Here is a 20,652-nt window from a genome sequence, read left to right as displayed (position 1 = left end):
AAAGAAAAAAATGCATCCAAATGTAATGTTGAAAGGAGCAATTTATTTGTCAGAAAAAAAAATCTCACTAATTTTTATGACAATATAATTTTGTGTTTGTATTGTGGCAGAAACGTAGTTTTTTTCTCAGAACTAGGATGCATTTTAGTAATTTTAAAAATGACAGATATGGCTGTCGTTATATCATTGTTGCTAAAAGGAAATTTGTGAGAATCCTGTTCTGTTCCTGAGATACCAGAACTTACATCCTTTACAGGATGAGCCATCTGGTGGCTGTTTTTAAAACTGTCTGCATGGCACAGAGCCAACCCGAAGTAACAAAGTGGCAAAAACAACCCAAGGTTAAAGGAAAGGGTGTCGATTTACATAAACAAGATGTTTTTTAAATAACACTAAAATAAGAAACCTACAGTGGGCATTTATATTTGAAAGCTGAAAGTCTTAAGCAGTGTAACTGTATTGGTATGGTTTGTGAGAAAACACTTGTTTTTGGTAATATTGAAGACTGATCAAATTATGAAAAAATTCCTTTTGAGAAGACTGAAAGCAGAAAGTTTTTTTTTTTTTTGCATTTTCATTACTGTGTGCTGTGGCTTGGTTGTCGACAAGTTGAACATTTCTTGAGACTGCTTTGGTGGTGTCTGTGCCTGTGTGTGCCTGTGTGTGAGAGCATATAGGCCAGTGTGTGTGCATGTGTGTGTGTGCATGTGCATGTTTATGTGCATATGTGTGCATGTGCATGTTTATGTGTATATGTGTGCATGTGCGTGTTTATGTGTATATGTGTGCATGTGCGTGTTTATGTGTATATGTGTGCATGTGCGTGTTTATGTGTATATGTGTGCATGTGCGTGTTTATGTGTATATGTGTGCATGTGCGTGTTTATGTGTATATGTGTGCATGTGCGTGTTTATGTGTATATGTGTGCATGTGCGTATTTATGTGTATATGTGTGCATGTTTATGTGTATATGTGTGCATGTGTGTGTTTATGTGTATATGTGCATGTTTATGTGTATATGTGTGCATGTGTGTGTTTATGTGTATATGTGTGTGTGTTTATGTGTATATGTGTGTGTATGTGTATGTGTGTGTGTGTTTTTATGTGTACATGTTTGTGTTTATGTGTATATGTGTGCGTGTGTGCTTGTTTGTGCACTGGTGCACATGTAGGTGTGTGGGTATGCGTGTGGAGGCTGAGGCAGCTGTTATTCCTCAGCAGCCATCTGCTTTTCTTTGGGACCTGAACTCCCTGACTAGGGTTTCTGGCTGGCTGGTGAGCTTCCTCAGCACTAAGACTGTATAAGCCTGCACTATTGTGCCTGCCTTTTTCAATGTGGGTTGTGAGGCTGGGGCTTAGCCTCTAGCCCTTAGCATCCTAGCATCTCCTCAGCTAGCAATTGAGGTGTTCTCCATCACAGTTTCAAGATTTTTCATTCTAAATGTGACCTTCCACTTTAGACCAATACCCCTGAGAGAGTCAAAAGTTCAGATTTTATTCTTATCAGTAACTTGAATTTTAGCTAACCACTCCCTGCAAATGGCACAGAAATGTTTTTAGCTAATTAGAAACTTTTATGTATTTAAACAGTAGCAGGAGGAATGAAAATCAACATTAATGAGCACTAAGGGAAATCAACCATTGTTCAAAGTACCTGTGCAATGTTACTCAATTCCCGATGTTACTTAATAATCGGAAGTGAAATTATCTTTCCTATTTTATATCTGAAAAACAGAGTCCAGCTAAGCTAAGTAACTCAGTTAAGGCCATCTTAAGGTGACGTGAACTGAGACTTGAACTCTGAGTACAGGTCTTACACACTAATGCTGCCTTCCTAGATCCTGTTACTTATAGTCTCCTGTGATGGGCAAGACATGGTCTCTATGTTACCTTACTGATTCCTATCACAGCCTGGTGAAGATGGCATTATCATGGCTGCTGTCTGGATGAGGCCATGACCTTAAAGAAGAAGATTATGCCCAGGCTGCCTCTATTAAGACAGGGAATCAATGTTTAAAAAGGGCTTTCACATCCGAAGCACACGCCCTTAGCCAATCACATAGTCATGGCATTGAAGTTATGCCCTTTGGTTAGTGTTTCACTGTTTCTGAAGAGGATCTTTGACTTGGTTGTCCTCTCATGAGGTGTCCAATACCCCTGCTGAAAACCTCTGTCCTAATATTCCCATGCATCACTTCAGATTGTTTTGGGGGAAGTGTTTGTAAGCAATTTCACTTCAAAATGCCTTTGTAGTCACTCAGGAAAAGTGCTAATGTTTATATCATGTTTTATGAATCTTCAACAGACTTCTTTTTTTAAAAAAAGATTTGTTTATTCATTATGTATACAGTATTCTGCATGCATGCATGCCTGAATGCCAGAAGAGGGCATCAAATCCTAGTATAGATGGTTAGGAGATGGTTAATCAATACACTACCATGTGGTTGCTGGGAATTGAACTCAGAACTTCTGGAAGAGCCGTCAGTGGGTGCCCTTAATCACTGAGCCATCTCTCCAGCCCCAGACTTCTTTTTAAAAAACAATCACATTTACTGCTCTTACCATACTTTTGCTGTGTTGCCATGTAGTGTCAGAGATTATTTGTCCTTCTGTGTTTCAGTCCACGGTCCTTGTATAAGGCATCCCTTTTGTGTTCTGGGTCATTCAGTGACGCAAGGGTTGAGTGAACGCAAGCTGTGCTGTAGCTCGTTGGATCTGATCCATGAGATGAACATTAAGGGTGTCAGGGATGATTCCTGTCAGGAGAGACGTGGAGCGGAACGGCTCAAGATCTCCTCACGCACTGATTAGCCCAGGATTCAAAACTTACAAACGATTTCTGGAAGTTTCCATTTAAACTTTCAGACCTTTGCTGAAAACAAGGGACTGAGACTGTGCATCGCAGTATTGCTGGTTGGAACAAACAATAAATGTTAATAATACCAGTTAGCAGAACATGGTTTTCTGTGTCATATTTTTATGCTGTGACATAAACTCCTACCGAGCTTATAAAACATCCAGATGAAAAGTATTACGAAGTCCATTTTAAAGAATAATTTGGTCAGTCTTGTGTTTTCATGTTTTTTAAAAAAACAAAACAACCCTGCCTGATATCTTTTGGCTTTTGGCTATAACCGCACACCATGTGGTTATAGAGAGGACAGCGTTCTTACACACAGATGACGACCGTTTAGGGATCTAGTGAACTGTGAATGAGGGGTGTGCTTAAGGCTTCCAGGTGGATCCTGTTCACCATACTATGTGTACAAAAGCCGAGATGCAGAGGAGGACCATGGCAGGAATCAGGGAAGGACAGCTCGGAACGCATGCATACACAGGGAATGCTAAATGCATTTGGTAGGGAGGGGCAGTCAGGGAGGAGGGAGGGGAGGGAAGGGAAATGTGGGTATGGTGTGGGTACTGTGCTCATATATGAAGTTGGTCCCAAACGATGAGCAAAGAGATTAATACAAGAAAGACAAACTCTGGTACGGTGTGGAAACGATGGAGAAAGATTGGCATTATTTCCAGTTTTTTGCATGTTCTGTGTTCCGTGTATATCCATCTTACCCTCCATTACCCTGGCCTAATTTTTCCTTTTAATTTACTACTGGGGCAAAAGTCAGAGGATCCTTTGTCTTTGCTGCTTGAACTTAGGTCTTTTGGTGAATGGGGTTTGTCCCCTGTTTCCTTCTCTTACCTATTGTCTGTAACTATCTTAAGTATTCAGAGGCTAGTTATTTGGTTAAAAATAAAGTATTCAGACCCTTTAAAGAATGGTCTCTAAAGATGTACTAGTGATTGTTAAATCAATACACCATCATAGTCTACACATTTAAAATGGCATGTTTCTTTCTTGGACTGTTAGAGAGCCTGGACAGAAGTATATCATGCCCTTTTAAAGATACCGCAGTTGTAGTCCCCACTGATAAACGACCAAGCATGTGTTGATTGCGGATAAAAACCTGTGAACATTGTCTTCTAAATAGCTCTTTAATGATGGAGATAATTTCTCCTGAGATTTGAACAGCACTAATTTGGTATTATTAGAAGAAGTTAACAATTTTGCTCCTATTTTTCTAGGCTAAGGGCTGTGGAAACGTGGAGAGATCTTTGAGGACTCATTACTTCATAATTGGCCTTTCTCTTTCTCAGAGAAGAGATTACAGTTTGAAAAATGGGATTCAGCCCTTTTTAGACCCAGGGGAAATTGGGCTGGTCAGGAAGCATATTTTTATGTCATATTTTTTTAATGTGTTAGAGTAAAAAGCTTGGGCGTCTTTAGAAGCATGTAGGACATTCAGATTTAACAAAGCAGGAAGTCTGAGGCTATATGCAGTCCGTCTTTGTGAACAGGGACAGAAATGATGGTAAAACATCAAGCACAAGGTTAATTCTTATATAAACAATGCAAGAAATATCTTCAGGTGGATTCCCTCCTGCCTCTCACCACAGCTTCCATCCACTGTCTTTAGAGCAGGCTTGTCTGTCTGTTTTTAATCTCCCATTGCTCTGCACGTAACAGTAGACACGCCAAATAAGAAGCCCTTTCTTGTGCACCCGGTTCCTCCCCATCGCTCTATCGCTCTTCAGGTTCTCACATCTTTCCTTTAGCTGCCGAATTTACTGGTTTGCATTTTTCCTCGACCCAGCACAAGCCTTCGTTTTTTTGTTTTACTTTGGTTCTGGCGCGTGTCTGTCTGCCTGTCTGTCCTGTGAGATTAAGATGTGCTTGAGTTTAAATTGTCTTTTTCCTTTTGTTTCGGTAGGGGCGACTATCTAAGAGGCAGCTCCTCCTAGCTCAGTGAGCTCAGGGTGAAATCTCTGGAAAAATTTACAGTACTTCCAGAGCTTCTTGGGGGGCAGAATGGAGGCAGAGAACTTAGGCTTTAGGTTTTGACAGGTACCAAAAGGTCCTGATCTTAGATGTAGGGTGACTTTCTTTTCTTTTTCTTTTAACCTCCTTATCCACGAAGTAGAGGTGTTAATACCAAACATGTAAGATTTCTTGTAAAAAGTTAATGAGACAATGCTTGTAAGAGATTATAGTTGTTGTTTGGCACGTGTTGGCAGGCACCACTGCTCTGCTGGAAGGTCATCTGTGTTGGTTGTTCAGACGCTGGGTCTGGGCTACTTGGTTCAAATCCCGGGCCACATGTCATTTCCCATCACTGTCTTCAGCGGTACCAAAGCCATTCTACGGGTGTTGCTAGAACACAGGCAGAACGTGAGCTGTCAAGTGAGTCTTAGGTGTGCATCAAAGATGACCCTGCTGCTGCTCCACAGGCTTTGGGAAGCATGGAGCCTCTAACTCGATGCTACCTTTACACACCACAGAATGGCTGTGTAATTAAAAACCCATTGTTCAGTTATTCAGTGCCTTACTTACCTCCCCCTGCAGGTAAGGGTAGTGATGAGGATAGGCTCCCATCGAGTAAATACGCGAAATGTGACTCTGTCTGGTGTGGAGAGTTCACTGTGCGGATGGCTGTGCTGACGGCGGCCGATCTTTCCCTCTGGAGCCCTAATTAAGACGCTTTTACTTGTGCAGTTCGTATTTCTGGTTCACAGTTCTCCCAACTGACTCTGCCCACTCTGGACACACCAAGACCCCCCATCTCCTCACGTCAGTTGTCAAAATTGTCTGAGGGTTCAGTGAGCCTCGTAACTGAATTTATTTATTTATTTTAAATATCTTGTTAAATTTCTAGGGAAATCCCATTGGTTGTTCAATAGGAATTCTTATCAGCGGCAAATGTAGTACTCAGTATTCTTGCTGACTCGCCTAGGTGTGGGCCCAGGCCTGTTTATTACCTGCATTTTGAAAAGGATGCTGTCATCTTATCCTAGGGATAGGAGTCCTTAGTCTTTCTACAAAGAAGAGATGTCTGATTCATATTTGTTACTCATCGTATTTGTAGCAAAAGCCCTCGTTTCTATTTATCTAAAATACATTGAAACAATCTGGGTAACTTTTCTGTACATCTGTCACCATCAGGAACTTATCATCTCAACTCTAGTTACAAAGTCAGTCATTCAAAGTGTGTTATAATTGTTATTAATCTTCCTTATTAGCTAATGTCATAGGGGCAAGTGCAGTGCAGGGGACACTGGCCATCTGGACCCAGCAGGGCCACTGACCAGGGTGGCTAAACAATCACTCTTAGAAGCCGGACTGTGTAATATAGGGAAGTCTGATTTTTCTATATTGGAATGGTAAAACTAAGACGTGATTTTGACGCAATGAGTGATGAATACTTTAATCAAATATAAAATTCACTTAGATGTTCTTCACTACATAGGTTATACTTAAATTCATATCTTCACGCATGCCAAGTTTTAAATTATTGTGTTTAGAGTTTGATGGCTAATTAAATTTCTGAAGACCTGTCTTTCGTCTCTCTCCGCCTTAACCAGAACAATGAGAACGAAACCGCCCTCCACTGTGCAGCGCAGTACGGACACTCGGAAGTCGTTGCGGTTCTCCTAGAGGAGCTCACGGACCCCACGATTAGGAACAGCAAGCTGGAAACGCCGCTGGACCTGGCAGCGCTCTACGGGCGGCTGAGGGTGGTGAAGATGATCATCAGCGCACACCCAAACTTAATGAGCTGTAACACTCGGAAGCACACGCCGCTCCACCTCGCAGCCCGCAATGGTCACAAGGCGGTGGTCCAGGTGCTGCTGGAGGCGGGGATGGACGTGAGCTGCCAAGTGAGTCCGGAAGCTGTGGGTTTAAAGGCGACGATGCTGTCGCTGTCCTGCGCGCTTTTGGGCACGCCTAGGTTCTAACTGTGTGATCATTAGAGGGCTGCGGATTATTAGTAGATGGAAGTTGTAGGCAGTACCATGCGTAATCGTTTTCTTTTCCTGGTGTTTTACTTACAGCCTGGCACACTTAGAGAGTGGGGGCAAAACTCTGAATGAATTTAACGTTCTTATTTATTTTATTCTTTGACGATTTATTATTGTTATTTCATATATATAAGTGTTTTAACTGTGCTGTCCGTACATGCCTGGTGTGGGGCATTGGATCTGCTGGAATTGGAGTTATGTATACTTGTGAATTGACATATGGGTGCTAGGAACCAAACCTGGTCCTCTGCTACAGTGGCAAGTATTCTTAATGCCTGGGCCATTTCTCCAGCCTCAGCTGCTAATACTTTTAGTGTATATTCACAATGTATATTATAGTATACTTAGTATGTATTTAGTGCATATTTAGTATATATCTACAATAACACTGCTAGTATTATATTCACAATGTTAAACATACTGGCCCATTTAGAATCCAGTAGTCCCAAATATCCTATGGGATGGAGTACTAGGTCTTGCGCAGGCGATCTAAGCTGCCGTCTTTTAAGGAGCACAATGGCCGTGTCTACCCAGAGGACAGTGATCCACAACACTCCACCGTTTCTCAGGCTCTCACATTCCATGTTTCCCCTGTCTGGGAATATTTCTAAATTCCCAGTGAAGAGAATAGGAATTAGCTCTCAAAATTTTGCCTTGGACACAGCTGATAAATCCAGGATGTTGGTTTAGATTTACTGATTAAGTCCTAGGCCACTTTCCAATATAATTTCCCATCTGTGCAAAGTAGTGACCAATCACTATGTCCACAAAGACTCTGAAAAAAAGTATTGAAAAAATTTCTATTTGAGCTTTTTTAAAAAATTATTTTATGTGCATGCATATATTTGTGTGTGTGTGTGTGTGAGAGAGACAGAGACAGAGAGACAGACACAGAGAGAATATGAATGAATGTCAATTAGATACAGGAGTTTGGATGAAGGGTTATCTATAGATACATGGGCGACTTACTTGCAGTTACACCATGGATGAAATGCTTCTCCTTCTCCAAACAACCATTATCTGCCAATAAATCCTCAAGAAGCAATTAGACTGCACTTCCTGTTAGCTTCCCAAACATCTCCAAGGAGAGGGTCAGGCCCTGTTAGCCCTTCCTCCCTCCATGATTGAAAGGTCACATGCCCAATCTGTGTAGGTCTTGGGCAGGTGATCTAACCTGCTGTGTTTTAAGGAACACAATGGCCGTGTGGTACCCAGAGGACAATGATTCACAACACACCTTCCTCTGGCTGTCACATTCCTTGTTTCCCCTCTTTGGAAATATTTCTCAAGGTCTGGAAGGGGTGATGTAAATGCCCCACTTAAGGCTGAGCAGTTGATAATTGCTTATTTTCAGGACTTGAACCAATTATAAGTCTCTGCAGTTACCACTGCCTACTATATAGAGAAGCCTCTCTGGCAAAGACGAACACAATCACTGATGTGTGTGCATCAGCACCATTGTTTAGAAGGTAATTTGACCAGAGCATCCAGGCTGTTTGGCAGAACAGCAATGGTAGTTTCCCTGCTGTGTCCTGTCACCACACCAGCAGCACCAGGCGTGAATTCTTCAGAGAGTGGTTGGTTGCCTCTATGTCAGTCACACTGGTGGGTACATCCTGCATGAGTGGTGGATCGCTGTCTTAGTTATTTTCTATTGCTGTACTGAAACATCATGGCCAAGGCAACTTGATGAACATTTATAGGGATGTGCAGTTTCAGAGGATCAGTTTATTCTATGACCGTCATGGTGGGGAGCGTGGTAGCAGGTAGGAATGCGTGGTGCTAGAGCAGAAGCTGAGAGCTCACATTTGAGACTACAACCCACAAGGCAAAGAGAGAGAGAGAGAGAGAGAGAGAGAGGGAGAGGGAGAGGGAGAGGGAGAGGGAGAGGGAGAGGGAGAGGGAGAGGGAGAGGGAGAGGGAGAGGGAGAGGGAGAGGGAGAGGGAGAGGGAGAGGGAGAGGGAGAGGGAGAGAGAGAGAGAGAGAGAGAGAGAGAGAGATAGCTCTAACTGGGAATGGAAACTCAAAGCCTGGCCGGGCGGTGGTGGCACACACTTGTAATCCCAGCACTCTGGGAGGCAGAGACAGGTGGATTTCTGAGTTCGAGGCCAGCCTGGTCCACAGACAGCCAGGGCTATACAGAGAAACCCTGTCTCAAAAAAACAAAACAAACAAACAAAAAACCTCAAAGCCTATCCCAATAATAATCTCCTGCCACAAGCCATACCTTCTAATCCTTCCCAAACATGTCCATCCACTGGGAACCAAGCATTCAATATACAAGGCTATGGGGACCATTCTTATTCAAATTACCACAGTGCTGCAGCAGGCAAAGTCCACAGCTAAGGGAGACTGTGGAGGACAATTCTCCCCAGGAGCCTGCACGGCGCCTTTTGACACTGTGAAAGCTAACCAACACAAAAGAAGTTTCCATCTCAGTTCTGGCTTTATTTCTATATTTCTGCATCCAAAACATATGGTGTCTGTTTCCCCCCTCCCCCATGTTTATTGTATTGTAAATTAGATACCTGTCTGTTTCAGAGGATGGTGAACATCATGTGAGGTGATAGGAAAGGTTTTATCTGCCAAGATCTACTTGGCCAGTTTGAGCCAACGTGGCAACGTTATGATTCTAGGAAGGAAAGAAAGGAAATATCCAGGGCCCCTAGAGATCTATGCTTAATCCTAGCACTTTGCTGATCCTGTCATGTTTGCTTGGCCAGAGTAAATTACAAAGCTCACCTAAAGTCTTCAAGTGGGAAAATGATTTTTACCTGTAGATTAGAGGAGAACATTAATTATAAATGGAGTTTAAATTAAAGAAATAAGTGAGCCCAGTTTCACATACAATCTGCAAATTCCCTGTAGCAATAGTGTTGCATGATAGAATTACTGGGAGTTGTACAGAGATTGAGTTACAGTTTTCTCAGCTGTTAGAATTACTGCTCCCACACAGACCACTTTATAAAATAGTTTTGTTGGTGGGTCAAGGAGGTATACACTGGAAATCTGAGTACTTGGGAAGCCAAGATAGAAGGATCCCAAGTTCAAGGTCAGCATAGTGAGTTTTAGGTCAGTCTAAGCAACAGAGTGATATTATGCCTCGAAATTTGAGGGGATGACTTACTGTTTAAAAAAAGAATTTAATTTTGTGTATGTGGAGCTTTGTCTACCTGTATGTCTGTGCCCCATGTGTATGCAGTGCCTATGGCGGCCAGAAGAGGGCGCCAGGTTCCCTTGGAATTACAATTTAGAGGGTCGTGAGTTGCTATGTGGGTGTTGAAAAATGAACCTAGGTCCTCTGCAAAAGCAACAGGGTTTAAACCACGGAGCCATATCTCCAGGCCCTATTTACTGCCTTTTATTTTTTGAATAAGGATTTTAATTTTATTAATTAAATTAACCAGTTTTTCCCCATTGGATTCACTCCAAAATGTTTGTAGCATCAGATAATGTTTGCGGGCATGCTCACTGGCTGAGAGTGAACTTTTAACAGTTTCAGAGGGTTGAAAGTTCATTACATTGCTGCAGGCAAACAGTTGAAAATGGCAGCATTAAACTTCACCCATTCGGGTTGTATGTGTTTGTTTTCCATACTCTTTCTTTGTGAACGTACATGTGTGTACATGTGGTTTACATATGTGAACGTGTACGTGTGTGTGTGTGTGTGTGTGTGTGTGTGTGTGTGTGTATGGCCCACCTCATGCTAGCCTATGTATAGGTCAGAGCTGAGGTTAGCATGTCTTCTCCGGTTCTTTTTCCCCCTTATCTTTTGGGGCAGTATAGTTTTCCAGGACTTGCTGCCTCCACACACTGCTGGCCAAGAAGCCAATGGATAGGCCGGTCTCTGCCCCTCCACATCTGGAGTGGCACTCACTGAACCCAGCTTCCATGTGTGTCTTGAGGATCTGATCTCAGGTCTGCAAGCTTTTGGGAAAAAAACCACCTTACACACTGAACCATCTGCCCACTGTCTTTGAAATGTAGTATTGTAGTAGTATTCTCTCTGGAAATTTTGTTTTCTGCAGTTTGTCTTCTCTAGGTCACTCTTCATTATAGCCTGCTTGAAATATTAACAAAATACTTTGATTTCTGTTTGGCTAAATGTCATGTTAAGGCAATGATTTTATTTTATTTTATTTTATTTTATTTTATTTATTTATTTATTTATTTATTTTGTTTTTTGAGACAGGATTTCTCTGTATAGCCCTGGCTGTCCTGGAACTCAGTAGACCAGGCTGGCCTCGAACTCAGAAATCTGCCTGCCTCTGCCTCCCAAGTGCTGGGATTATAGGTGTGCGCCACCACGTCCAGTTGATTTCTTATTTTTAATTATCAGGGATAAAAGTGTTTCAGGTGATTTTGAATCTTGGAACGTTTTCACATAAAAAAAGAAATATTTTGGGAGTAGGACCAAAGGCCACATGTAAAATTTATTTATGTTCTGTCTATACCTTCCATGTAGAACCTGAGAGTGATTTCAAGCTGTTTCTAGTGTACCCACATCTTTACTACCATGAAGAAACTGTAGAAATTTCTTTTTATTCATGACATCATGTCAGTTCTTAAGTTTTTCAGATTGTGAAATCTTTCGGACTTTGAATATTAGAGATGTCCAGCTGGCCTTATATTTATTTATAAATATAACTCTTAAATATATCAATAGTCTTAAGAAGACTTAATCAAGTCAGCCCTATTCAGAGAGTAGGGATAAAATCACAATATTTCATTAGAACTATCATTCGTTTCTATATAATATTTTTTAATCCTGATTTTTGGTAGCTAGAAAGCAAAAGTCTTATGTTATGCTAGTCCTTTAACTGTATATCTTCCTTATAAATTTCTTTTATTAAATCTTAAGAGTTCATTTACTAGCATAGTGTTAATGTGATTGTACTTTGTATGAAGATTCAGTAGAATTGCCCAAAGTTGATAATCAAACTAGAAGTTGCCAAACAGGGAGCTGTTCAAGTGTAAATCTGAATGAAGTACAGTTTGCTTTTAGCACCTCACAGTGGCAGGGTGTGAGGCAAGGACACGCATAAGGGATGTGTTACTGTTAACTAAACTTCTTACTCCTAACTTTTCTAGATAATTTAAAAAGCCTCTCCAGATTTCAATACTTCTATCTCTGCACTCTTACCTCATTTTTACCTTTATTTCATTAAGAAAAAAATGTATTTCCTGTATATGTGTGTACACACATACACACCATGGAACACGTAGAGGTCAGAGAACAACTTATGGGACGTCGGTTCTCCCCTTCTGTCCTGTAGGTTCTAGGGACTGAAGTCAGGCTGTCAGGTCTGGCAACAATCACTTGTAACCCCAGAGCCTTATCATAGGCCCGCCTTTCCGTCTTTTAAACAAACAGGTTGTCTTTATAACCAAGGTTAACTCTTTAGCTTGTACATTTTGTCCTGTCACCCTCTGTCTGCTGAGATGTATTACTCTGTCATGGTAAATATGTGGAGATCTCTACCCTGCCTTAGACCACTCATTTTTCAAATAAAAGACACAAAATCCTTTCTTTGTATTTATAATAAGCCTTAAAGCACTAGAGCTGGGCAGATATCAACCCTCTATGCTAATCTGTCTATTTCCTGGTCAGTAACCCCGAGATATCGCTTGCTGTGTTTTGCCTGGGCTGCTCCTACTCCAACAGGCTGACCCTGTACTCATGATCCACCCATCCCATGGGGTCTTCTCTCTTCTTTCCCTCATGGTCTCTGCCTCAGACCTAAGCTCAGGAATGGAAGCCCTGCCTACCTCTCTTCTGCCCAGTTACAGGTGTAAGCATCTTTTTAAAAAAAAAAAAAAACATTTATTTATTATATGTAAGTACTCTGTAGCTGTCTTCAGACATCCCAGAAGAGGGCATGAGATGGTAGTGAGCCACCATGTGGTTGTTGGGATTTGAACTCAGTACTTTCAGAAGAGCAGTCAAGTGCTTTTAACCACTGAGCCATCTCTCAAGCACCCCCACTTTTTTTTTTAAAAAAGATTTATTTATTATATGTAAGTACACTGTAGCTGTATTAAGACACTCCAGAAGGCATCAGGTCTCATTACAGTTGGTAGTGTGCTATCATGTGGTTGCTGGGATTTGAACTCAGGACCTTTGGAAGAACAGTCAGTGCCCTTAACCACTGAGCCATCTCTCCAGCGGGTGTAGGCATCTTTATTCAATCAACAGTTTTAAATCAAGGAGCAAGGTTTGCAGGACAAAAGCTGGCACACATGAGATTTTACTTGTCTTGAGGCAACTAGACCTTGGGATACAGAATTTAACATTACAGTACCTAACAACAGACCAAACCTCAACAGTACTCTGATATTAATCACCTTTTTTTTTTTTAAACTTTTTCTTTCTCAACTGTATCATTCCCATAAGGGCACAATGAAATTTTAACACATCTCATCCTTTAAAAAGAAACCTTCTTGTGATCTCATAATTCCTTTGGGTTGGCACCTCCTTTTTCTGATTCCATGTATCTTTATTTAGTTTTGTGATTACCTTTTAGAATAAGATAACTTGAACTCAGTATTATTAGGTTACATATTCCATGATATTTGAGAAGTAACTTCAGTGGGAAGACACAAGTTCTGATATGTGTTTGTCTGATGGAAACAAATGATCATAATTGTTTAGCCATGCAGAATCAACTCACGGTGGCCACAGGTGATTAAGAACTATTAACTGACAATGCAGAAGATCTGAAAGGCCAGAATGGGAGCTGGCAGCAAGAAAGACATAGTAGGTTCTCATGTGACTGTCAGGAGACAAACTCTTTTTTTTCCATTTTTTTATTCGATATATTTTTTATTTACATTTCTAATGATTTCCCCTTTCCTAGCCCCCCCCCCCTCCGAAAGTCCTATAAACCCTCTTCTTTCCCCCTGCCCTCCCATCCACCCCTTCCCACTTCCCCGTTCTGGTTTTGCTGAATACTGCTTCACTGAGTCTTTCCAGAACAAGGGGCCACTCTTCCTTTCTTCTTGTACCTCATTTGATGTGTAGATTATGTTTTGGGTATTCCAGGTTTCTAGGTTAATATCCACTTATTAGTGAGTGCATACCATGATTCACCTTTTGAGACTGGATTACCTTACTTAGTATGATGTTCTCTAGCTCCATCCATTTGCCTAAGAATTTCATGAATTCATTGTTTCTAATGGCTGAATAGTACTCCATTGTGTAGATATACCATAGTTAAACAAAGAATTCTCACCTGAAGAACTTCGGATGGCGGAGAAGCATCTTAAAAAATGCTCAACTTCATTAGTCATTAGGGAAATGCAAATCAAAACAACCCTGAGATTTCACCTTACACCAGTCAGAATGGCTAAGATTAAAAATTCAGGAGATAGCAGGTGTTGGAGAGGGTGTGGAGAAAGAGGAACACTCCTTCACTGCTGGTGGGGTTGCAAATTGGTACAACCACTCTGGAAATCAGTCTGGCGGTCCCTCCGAAAACTGGGTACCTCACTGCCAGAAGATCCTGCTATACCACTCCTGGGCATATACCCAGAGGATTCCCCACCATGTAATAAGGATACATGCTCTACTATGTTCATAGCAGCCCTATTTATAATTGCCAGATGCTGGAAAGAACCCAAGTATCCCTCAACAGAAGAGTGGATGCAGGAGACAAACTCTTAAGAGTCTAGGTGGCCGCAGACTTAAAGTGCTGTCCGTAGCCCAGGGAATGAAGTCATTTAGCCATGGTGTCCTCTTAGTGCTTTACACATAAAGCTTGCAAATGGCCTGCAGGTTCATACGGTGAAGGCATTTGGAAGGACGAGTTGACAGTGTAGTTTCTTGCCTCCTCTCGTCCTGGCCCCACCCATCAGGGTCCCGTGGCTTTGCACTCAGATGTTCTTGCTTCATGTCCACTCTTATTCTGGGTTGACTTATTTAACCTTTTATCTCCCTCTGATGACATATTTATCTAATAATCGCCAAGTTTCTTTCTCTCTGTTTACTTTTTTTTTTTTAAACCTGGAATTCACTCTGAACTCTCAATTAGTGTGTATATCTATCTCCTGGATATATTATTAGATGGATAAGGAGACTCCCAAATTTAAGATTTCCCAAACTCAACATTTAGCTTTTATATCCATTTCTCCCTAAGCTTGACAAGCACCCTGCAATTTGGGTTAGCCACTTCCTCCTGTCTTGTTAATATCTTCTTCCAGGAGACTTTTCTTCTGAATAGAAATAGAGAGCAAATTCTGCTGTGGCTGCATCTTACAAGGACACTGGTCCCATCAGATTAGCACTTAACTGGAGATTTCACCACTTCCTTAAAAGCCTTTTGTTCAAATAATCCACTGTATGGATTAAGCGTCAACCTCTGGTGTCTGGGGAGACATAAGCATTCCGTCTCTTAACAGATTCTCTTTAGTCTGGTTTCACTATGGTAGCCAGCAGTGGTGTCGTTAAGTCAGATCATTCCACTTTTCTATTCATAAATCTCCATTGTTTTTCCATCTTTCCCAGAGAAAATGTAACAATTCTTCATGTGGTAGACACAGTTTTATATGATTTGGTCTTATAAAGGAAACAGTTTTGAGATTTTTCTTGTAACTGAATTTGAAGGGTGAGGGAAATCTCTTAACCACTCAGTTGAGGCTCACCCTGTAGGGGAATAGTCAAAAAATTGAAAGAGTAGAGTGCATCCATCTGCTACCACAGAGTTCCATAAGTAACAAATACACGGAAGGGAAGAAACTGAAGGAAGAATATTTAATGGAAACGCACTCTGTAAAGTAGTTTCAAGAGGAATGACAACAGCACAGCTTCATACATTCATGTGCTCTGTGTGAATTCATTGCGTGCTAGGCATTGCCTGCCATGGGTCAAGGTTATAACAATAAGAAAAGGAGACCAAAACTTCCAGTAAGAAGCAAGAGGACTTTGACAAAGTGGAATAAAGAGAGATAAGATCTTGAGGGTGAAGTTGTAGCAACTTCACAGGAAGTGTCTTTGTTTTTTGGTTTTGTTTTTAGATAGTGGAAAGGTGCATATGTTTATGAAGAGTGGAAGAATCCGATGAAGAGACTGAGGTTGCAGATGCAAGAGAAATGTGAAGATATTCATAATGAGCAAAATTCAAGAAGCAGCAGAGAGCAGTAACACAAACGAAGGGTTAGCTTTAGTGGGGAGAAAGGATGCTTCCTTTGAGACAGGATGAAGAGAAGGTCGAAGCTCATAATCCCCAACCAGGAGGACTTCTATTCCCATTTTGAATGGAAGGAATATTATTTTTTAATCATTGCTGTATTTCCATTTTGATATCCCCACCCAGCCTTAACCATCTTTTAAATTTTAGCTCTTCTCCACATGTATTCTTAATCTTGTGCCTACAGACATTCGAATCTGATGGTAGTCCTGAAAAGGTCAGTACTGTGTAGATGAACATACATGAAGTAAGAGGTATATATGTCCAGCCCGTATTATAACCTGAATGCAGGCAAGGACAGGTATGAGTGCAGCAAACCACACAATATACTAAACTTTATTAAAATGTTATGAGTCTTAAAAAAAATGAAGACCTTTATTTTGGCAATTTGATCATGGAGTTCTGGCATGAAATGTCATAGATGATAATGTCATTTTGCGATGTCAAAAGGTTTAAGACATATCTGTAGAACACAAAAGCTTCTGCCCTGGAGTTCATACAGATGTTACCTTTGCTCATGAAGACTGGAATATTCTGACTTTTGGAATTTTTTATTATGCCATGGTAATATAATAATGTGTCATGATAGTAACCAAGGTCCCAGATACTTTTAACCCTGAGTTAAATAATTTTTAGTAGTATTTTCTTCCTTGTTCTCCAATGCAGATTTTTCCTGCTGATCATGACCACTACTATGTTATTATCTTATCACTGTTGTTCCCTGTTTCTGCCTAAGATCCCTGTTTCTTCTCAAGATCTAGTCTTTCTTTATTTGGTCTCCTTTGGAGGCCTTGGGAGGTTGTGGTTGAAATGTTAAATTTCAAGGTAGACCAGTTAGCCAAACTCTGGCTTGTACATATACCTTTTCTATGTTCTACTTCCCCGTTATCTCTTATAGTATCCTACTGTCCCTTCTCTTGAATTACCTCCCCCACCCATGGCTCCTTTTTACTTTATTTCTGTAGTTACTCCAGGTTACACACTCATACCTACAGTTTCAGAGTCAAGATTCACAGATAAGAGAGAGCATCCAGTGTTTGTTTTTCAGGGTCTCGATTACCTCACTATGATTTTTCATCATTAAATTTCATTTTTTTTTTGCTGTAGAATAAAATTTTATTATGTTTATGTACTACTCTTTCATTATCCATTTTTATTTGGAGGATAAATTATTTCTATTCCCTAGGTGTTGTAGATATTGTAGCAATGAATATGTCTGACCAAGTATTTGTGGAATAGGGTGGTGAATCCTTTGGGCATATGCCAAGGAGTGATATTAAATAATACTTACATTTTTATAATTTATGGTAAAAGTGTGTAATTATTTTGGAATTAATCACATTTTCAAAGGTCAGAGCTCATAGTTGGCATGTATAAACTACAGGATTTGTGATATCACTGTAGTAAATAGTTCCTTGTAGTGTTAGATCAACTCATAGCTTATCAAATAAAATAATTAATTGCATTAGCCTTAAATTTGGACTAGTTGATCCAGTTTTACATTGTGTTGTGTTCTGTTGCTATGGCAACATATCTGAGATAACGAGTTATTAGGAGAATCATTCATTTTTGTTCGTGGCTGCAAAGGGCTCAGATCTTGCCTATTTACCAGTTGTCTTTAGGTCCATGATAAGGCTGCATACCACAGTGAATCCTGTGTGAATCATGTTCACCTCATGATGACTAGTTCATAAGAAAGAGAGAAATGTTTCTATTTTGTGGAATAGTTTGAAGAGTATTGGTATAGGTCTTCTTTGAAGGTCTAATAGAATTATGCACTAAACACATCTGGTCCTGGGTTTTGGTTTTTTTTTTTGTTGTTTTTTTGTTTTTTGGTTTTTTTTGGGGGGGCGGGGGAGACTTTTAATGACTGCTTCTATTTCTTTAGGGGTTAATGGATTGTTTAGATGGTTTATCTGATCCTGATTTAACTTTGGTACCTGGTATCTGTCTAGAAAATTGTCCATTTCATCCAGATTTTCCAGTATTAGTCAATATAGGCTTTTGTAGTAGGATATGATATTTTGAATTTCCTCAGTTTCTGTTGTTATCTCTCCCTTTTCATTTCTGATTTTGTTAATTTGGATACTGTCTCTGTACCCTCCGGTTATTCTGGCTAAGTGTTTATCTTGTTGATTTTTGCAAAGAATCAGCTCCTGGTTTTGTTGATTCTTTGTATAGTTCTTTTTGTTTCTATTTGATTGATTTCAGCCCTGAGTTTGATTATTTCCTGCCATCTACTCCTCTTGGGTGTATTTGCTTCTTTTTGTTCTAGAGCTTTCAGGTGTGCTGTTAAACTGCTAGTGTAAGCTCTCTCCAGTTTCTTTTTGGAGGCACTCAGAGCTGAGTTTTCCTCTTAGCACTGCTTTCATTGTGTCTCATAAGTTTGGGTATGTTATGCCTTCATTTTCATTAAGTTCTAAAAAGTCTTTAATGTTTTCTTTATTTCTTCCTTGACGAAGTTATCATTGAGTAGGGGATTGTTCAGCTTCCATGTGCCTGTGGGCTTTCTGTTGTTTTGTTGCTATTTGAAGACCAGTCTTACTCTGTTGTGATCTGATAGGATGCATGGGATTGTTTCAATCTTCTTGTATCTGTTGAGGCCTGTTTTGTGACCAATTATAAGGTCAATTTTAGAGACGGTACCATGAGGTGCTGAGAAGAAGGTATATTCTTTTGATTTAGTATGAAATGTATTATAGATATCTGTTAAATCTATTTGGTCTATAACTTCTGTTAGTTTCACTGTATCTCTGTTTAGTTTGTGTTTCCCTGACCTGTCCATTGATAAGAGTGGAACATTGAATTCTCCATCTATTATTGTGTGAGGTGCATTGTGTGTATATTTTCCCTTGGAAATGGACCAGTTTCTGTCTAATAAGATACTTGTCATAATTTCCTTTCATAGAGGACTTCATAAGAGATTTTTTCTACTTCTGTCATATTTAATGTTCCAAATAGATTTTAAAAACTGGTTGAATGCATATTACTTTTAGCTTCAGATGATATCATGTATATTTAAGAGGCATTTAACTATTATAAATTATTTTGATGGCTTAAAAATGTCAATACTGAGTTGTATATTTTAAAATAAATTTTATTAGTTTAATAAAAAATTTTCTAAACTCCAGAAATCATGAGACAGTTAGAGAAAAGGGTAAAACACTTTAAGCAACCATGATCTCATTAACCTGTGAAGAGTTTGAAGGTAAAGTCTGTATTTTATTCACCACAATACCCCTGGTAACTTGCATTACGACTAACACTTATTAGGTGCTCAATAAATATATGTTAAATGAATATATTGAGAGCTCAAAAGTAAATCAGTTTTAATAATTTAACAAAATTTACAAAGGAGACAACAGCAATATCTAAGAAAACACTCTAAACTTCAGGTTTTAATTATAATTAATAATCTTAAATATATTACAAATATTTCAAGTAACAAAGTTGAGCAGAAAATAGAAGTTGTATGTATTTTCTCTCTGTCTCTCTTCCCACTAAAAATATGCATGTAAATGAAAACTAAGCTCTATCAAACAATATTACTTAATATAAGGAGATTATCAATAATAGTCTTCAAGTTATATCATAAATTGTGCATTATCAGTATCACATGTTCATAAAGTTTCTTTTCCCTTTTAGTTAAGAGAAAATAAAACTGGAAAAAAAAAGAAAGAGAGAAATGGTTGGGGTGATAGCTCATAGTATGAGGTATTTGTTGTTTAACCATGAGGGTATGAGTTTGGATGCATATCACCTACTTAAAAACCAGCCATGGCCACATGTGGCTGTAACTTCAGAGCTGGCAGGCAAAAGCAGGCAGATCCGAGGGGGTCTGTTGACCTACTAATTTAGTTCATTTAGCAGAAACGACCAGCACAGGGTTCAGTGAGAGAACCTTTCTCAAAAATTAAGATGGGAAAGTGGTTAAGAGAAGAATCCCAGAATTCACCCTGCTTCTGGTTTGTGTATACACATACATACATACATACATACATACATACATACATACATACATACAAGAGGGGAAGAAGCTAGGTCCCAGATCTGGAGAGATGGCTCAGCAGTTAAAAGCACTGTGTGCTCTTTCAGAGGTCCTGAGTTCAAATCCCAGCAACCACATGGTGGTTCACAACCATCTGTGATGGAATCCAATGCCCTCTTCCAGTGTGTCTGAAGACAGTGACAGTGCACGCACATACATAAAATAAATAAATCTTAAAAAAATAAGAAGCCAGGTCTTACAGTATCTTTCAAAAACCTTCTTAGGTCTCACTTCTTAAAGGTCACCATGAGGTGACCAAACCTTCAACACATGGCCATTGAGAAACACGTACTACCCAAATCGTAACACAGTTAAAGTGTAAGCATTTTGTTTCCTCTCAAGGAATAGGAAAAAGTCTCTGTCCACACAGGAATACTTTTTAAAAGAGTTGAAACAATTTGTTTTTCATCCAGTATGTAACTATATTTATAAGCTTTTTTATTTCCATTTTCATCATCACCTGTAATACCAGTCACATTATAATTCAGAGAACTTAAGTCACACTGGCTTGAAGATATATACAGATCTTGTCGGCATTCAGTGTTACTCAAGCCTTCTTCCC

The 20,652-nt window shown here is 39.8% G+C and overlaps 1 protein-coding gene across 7 annotated transcripts in view; it reads left to right on the top strand.

Annotated features, from left to right (window-relative positions):
• Positions 1 to 20,652, top strand: part of Anks1b (ankyrin repeat and sterile alpha motif domain containing 1B) — a 1,102,934-nt gene that overhangs the window by 171,220 nt on the left and 911,062 nt on the right. For all 7 annotated transcript variants that reach the window (XM_052165654.1, XM_052165651.1, XM_052165653.1 and 4 more), the window contains exon 4: positions 6,419 to 6,715. In XM_052165654.1, the coding sequence (XP_052021614.1) occupies positions 6,419 to 6,715 (297 nt within the window). The remainder of the gene's footprint in view (positions 1 to 6,418; positions 6,716 to 20,652) is intronic.

Source organism: Apodemus sylvaticus, chromosome 20 (assembly GCF_947179515.1).
Source record: "Apodemus sylvaticus chromosome 20, mApoSyl1.1, whole genome shotgun sequence".
In the NCBI taxonomy this organism is placed as follows: Eukaryota; Metazoa; Chordata; class Mammalia; order Rodentia; family Muridae; genus Apodemus; species Apodemus sylvaticus.
This window is presented reverse-complemented; position numbering and strand designations above follow the sequence as displayed.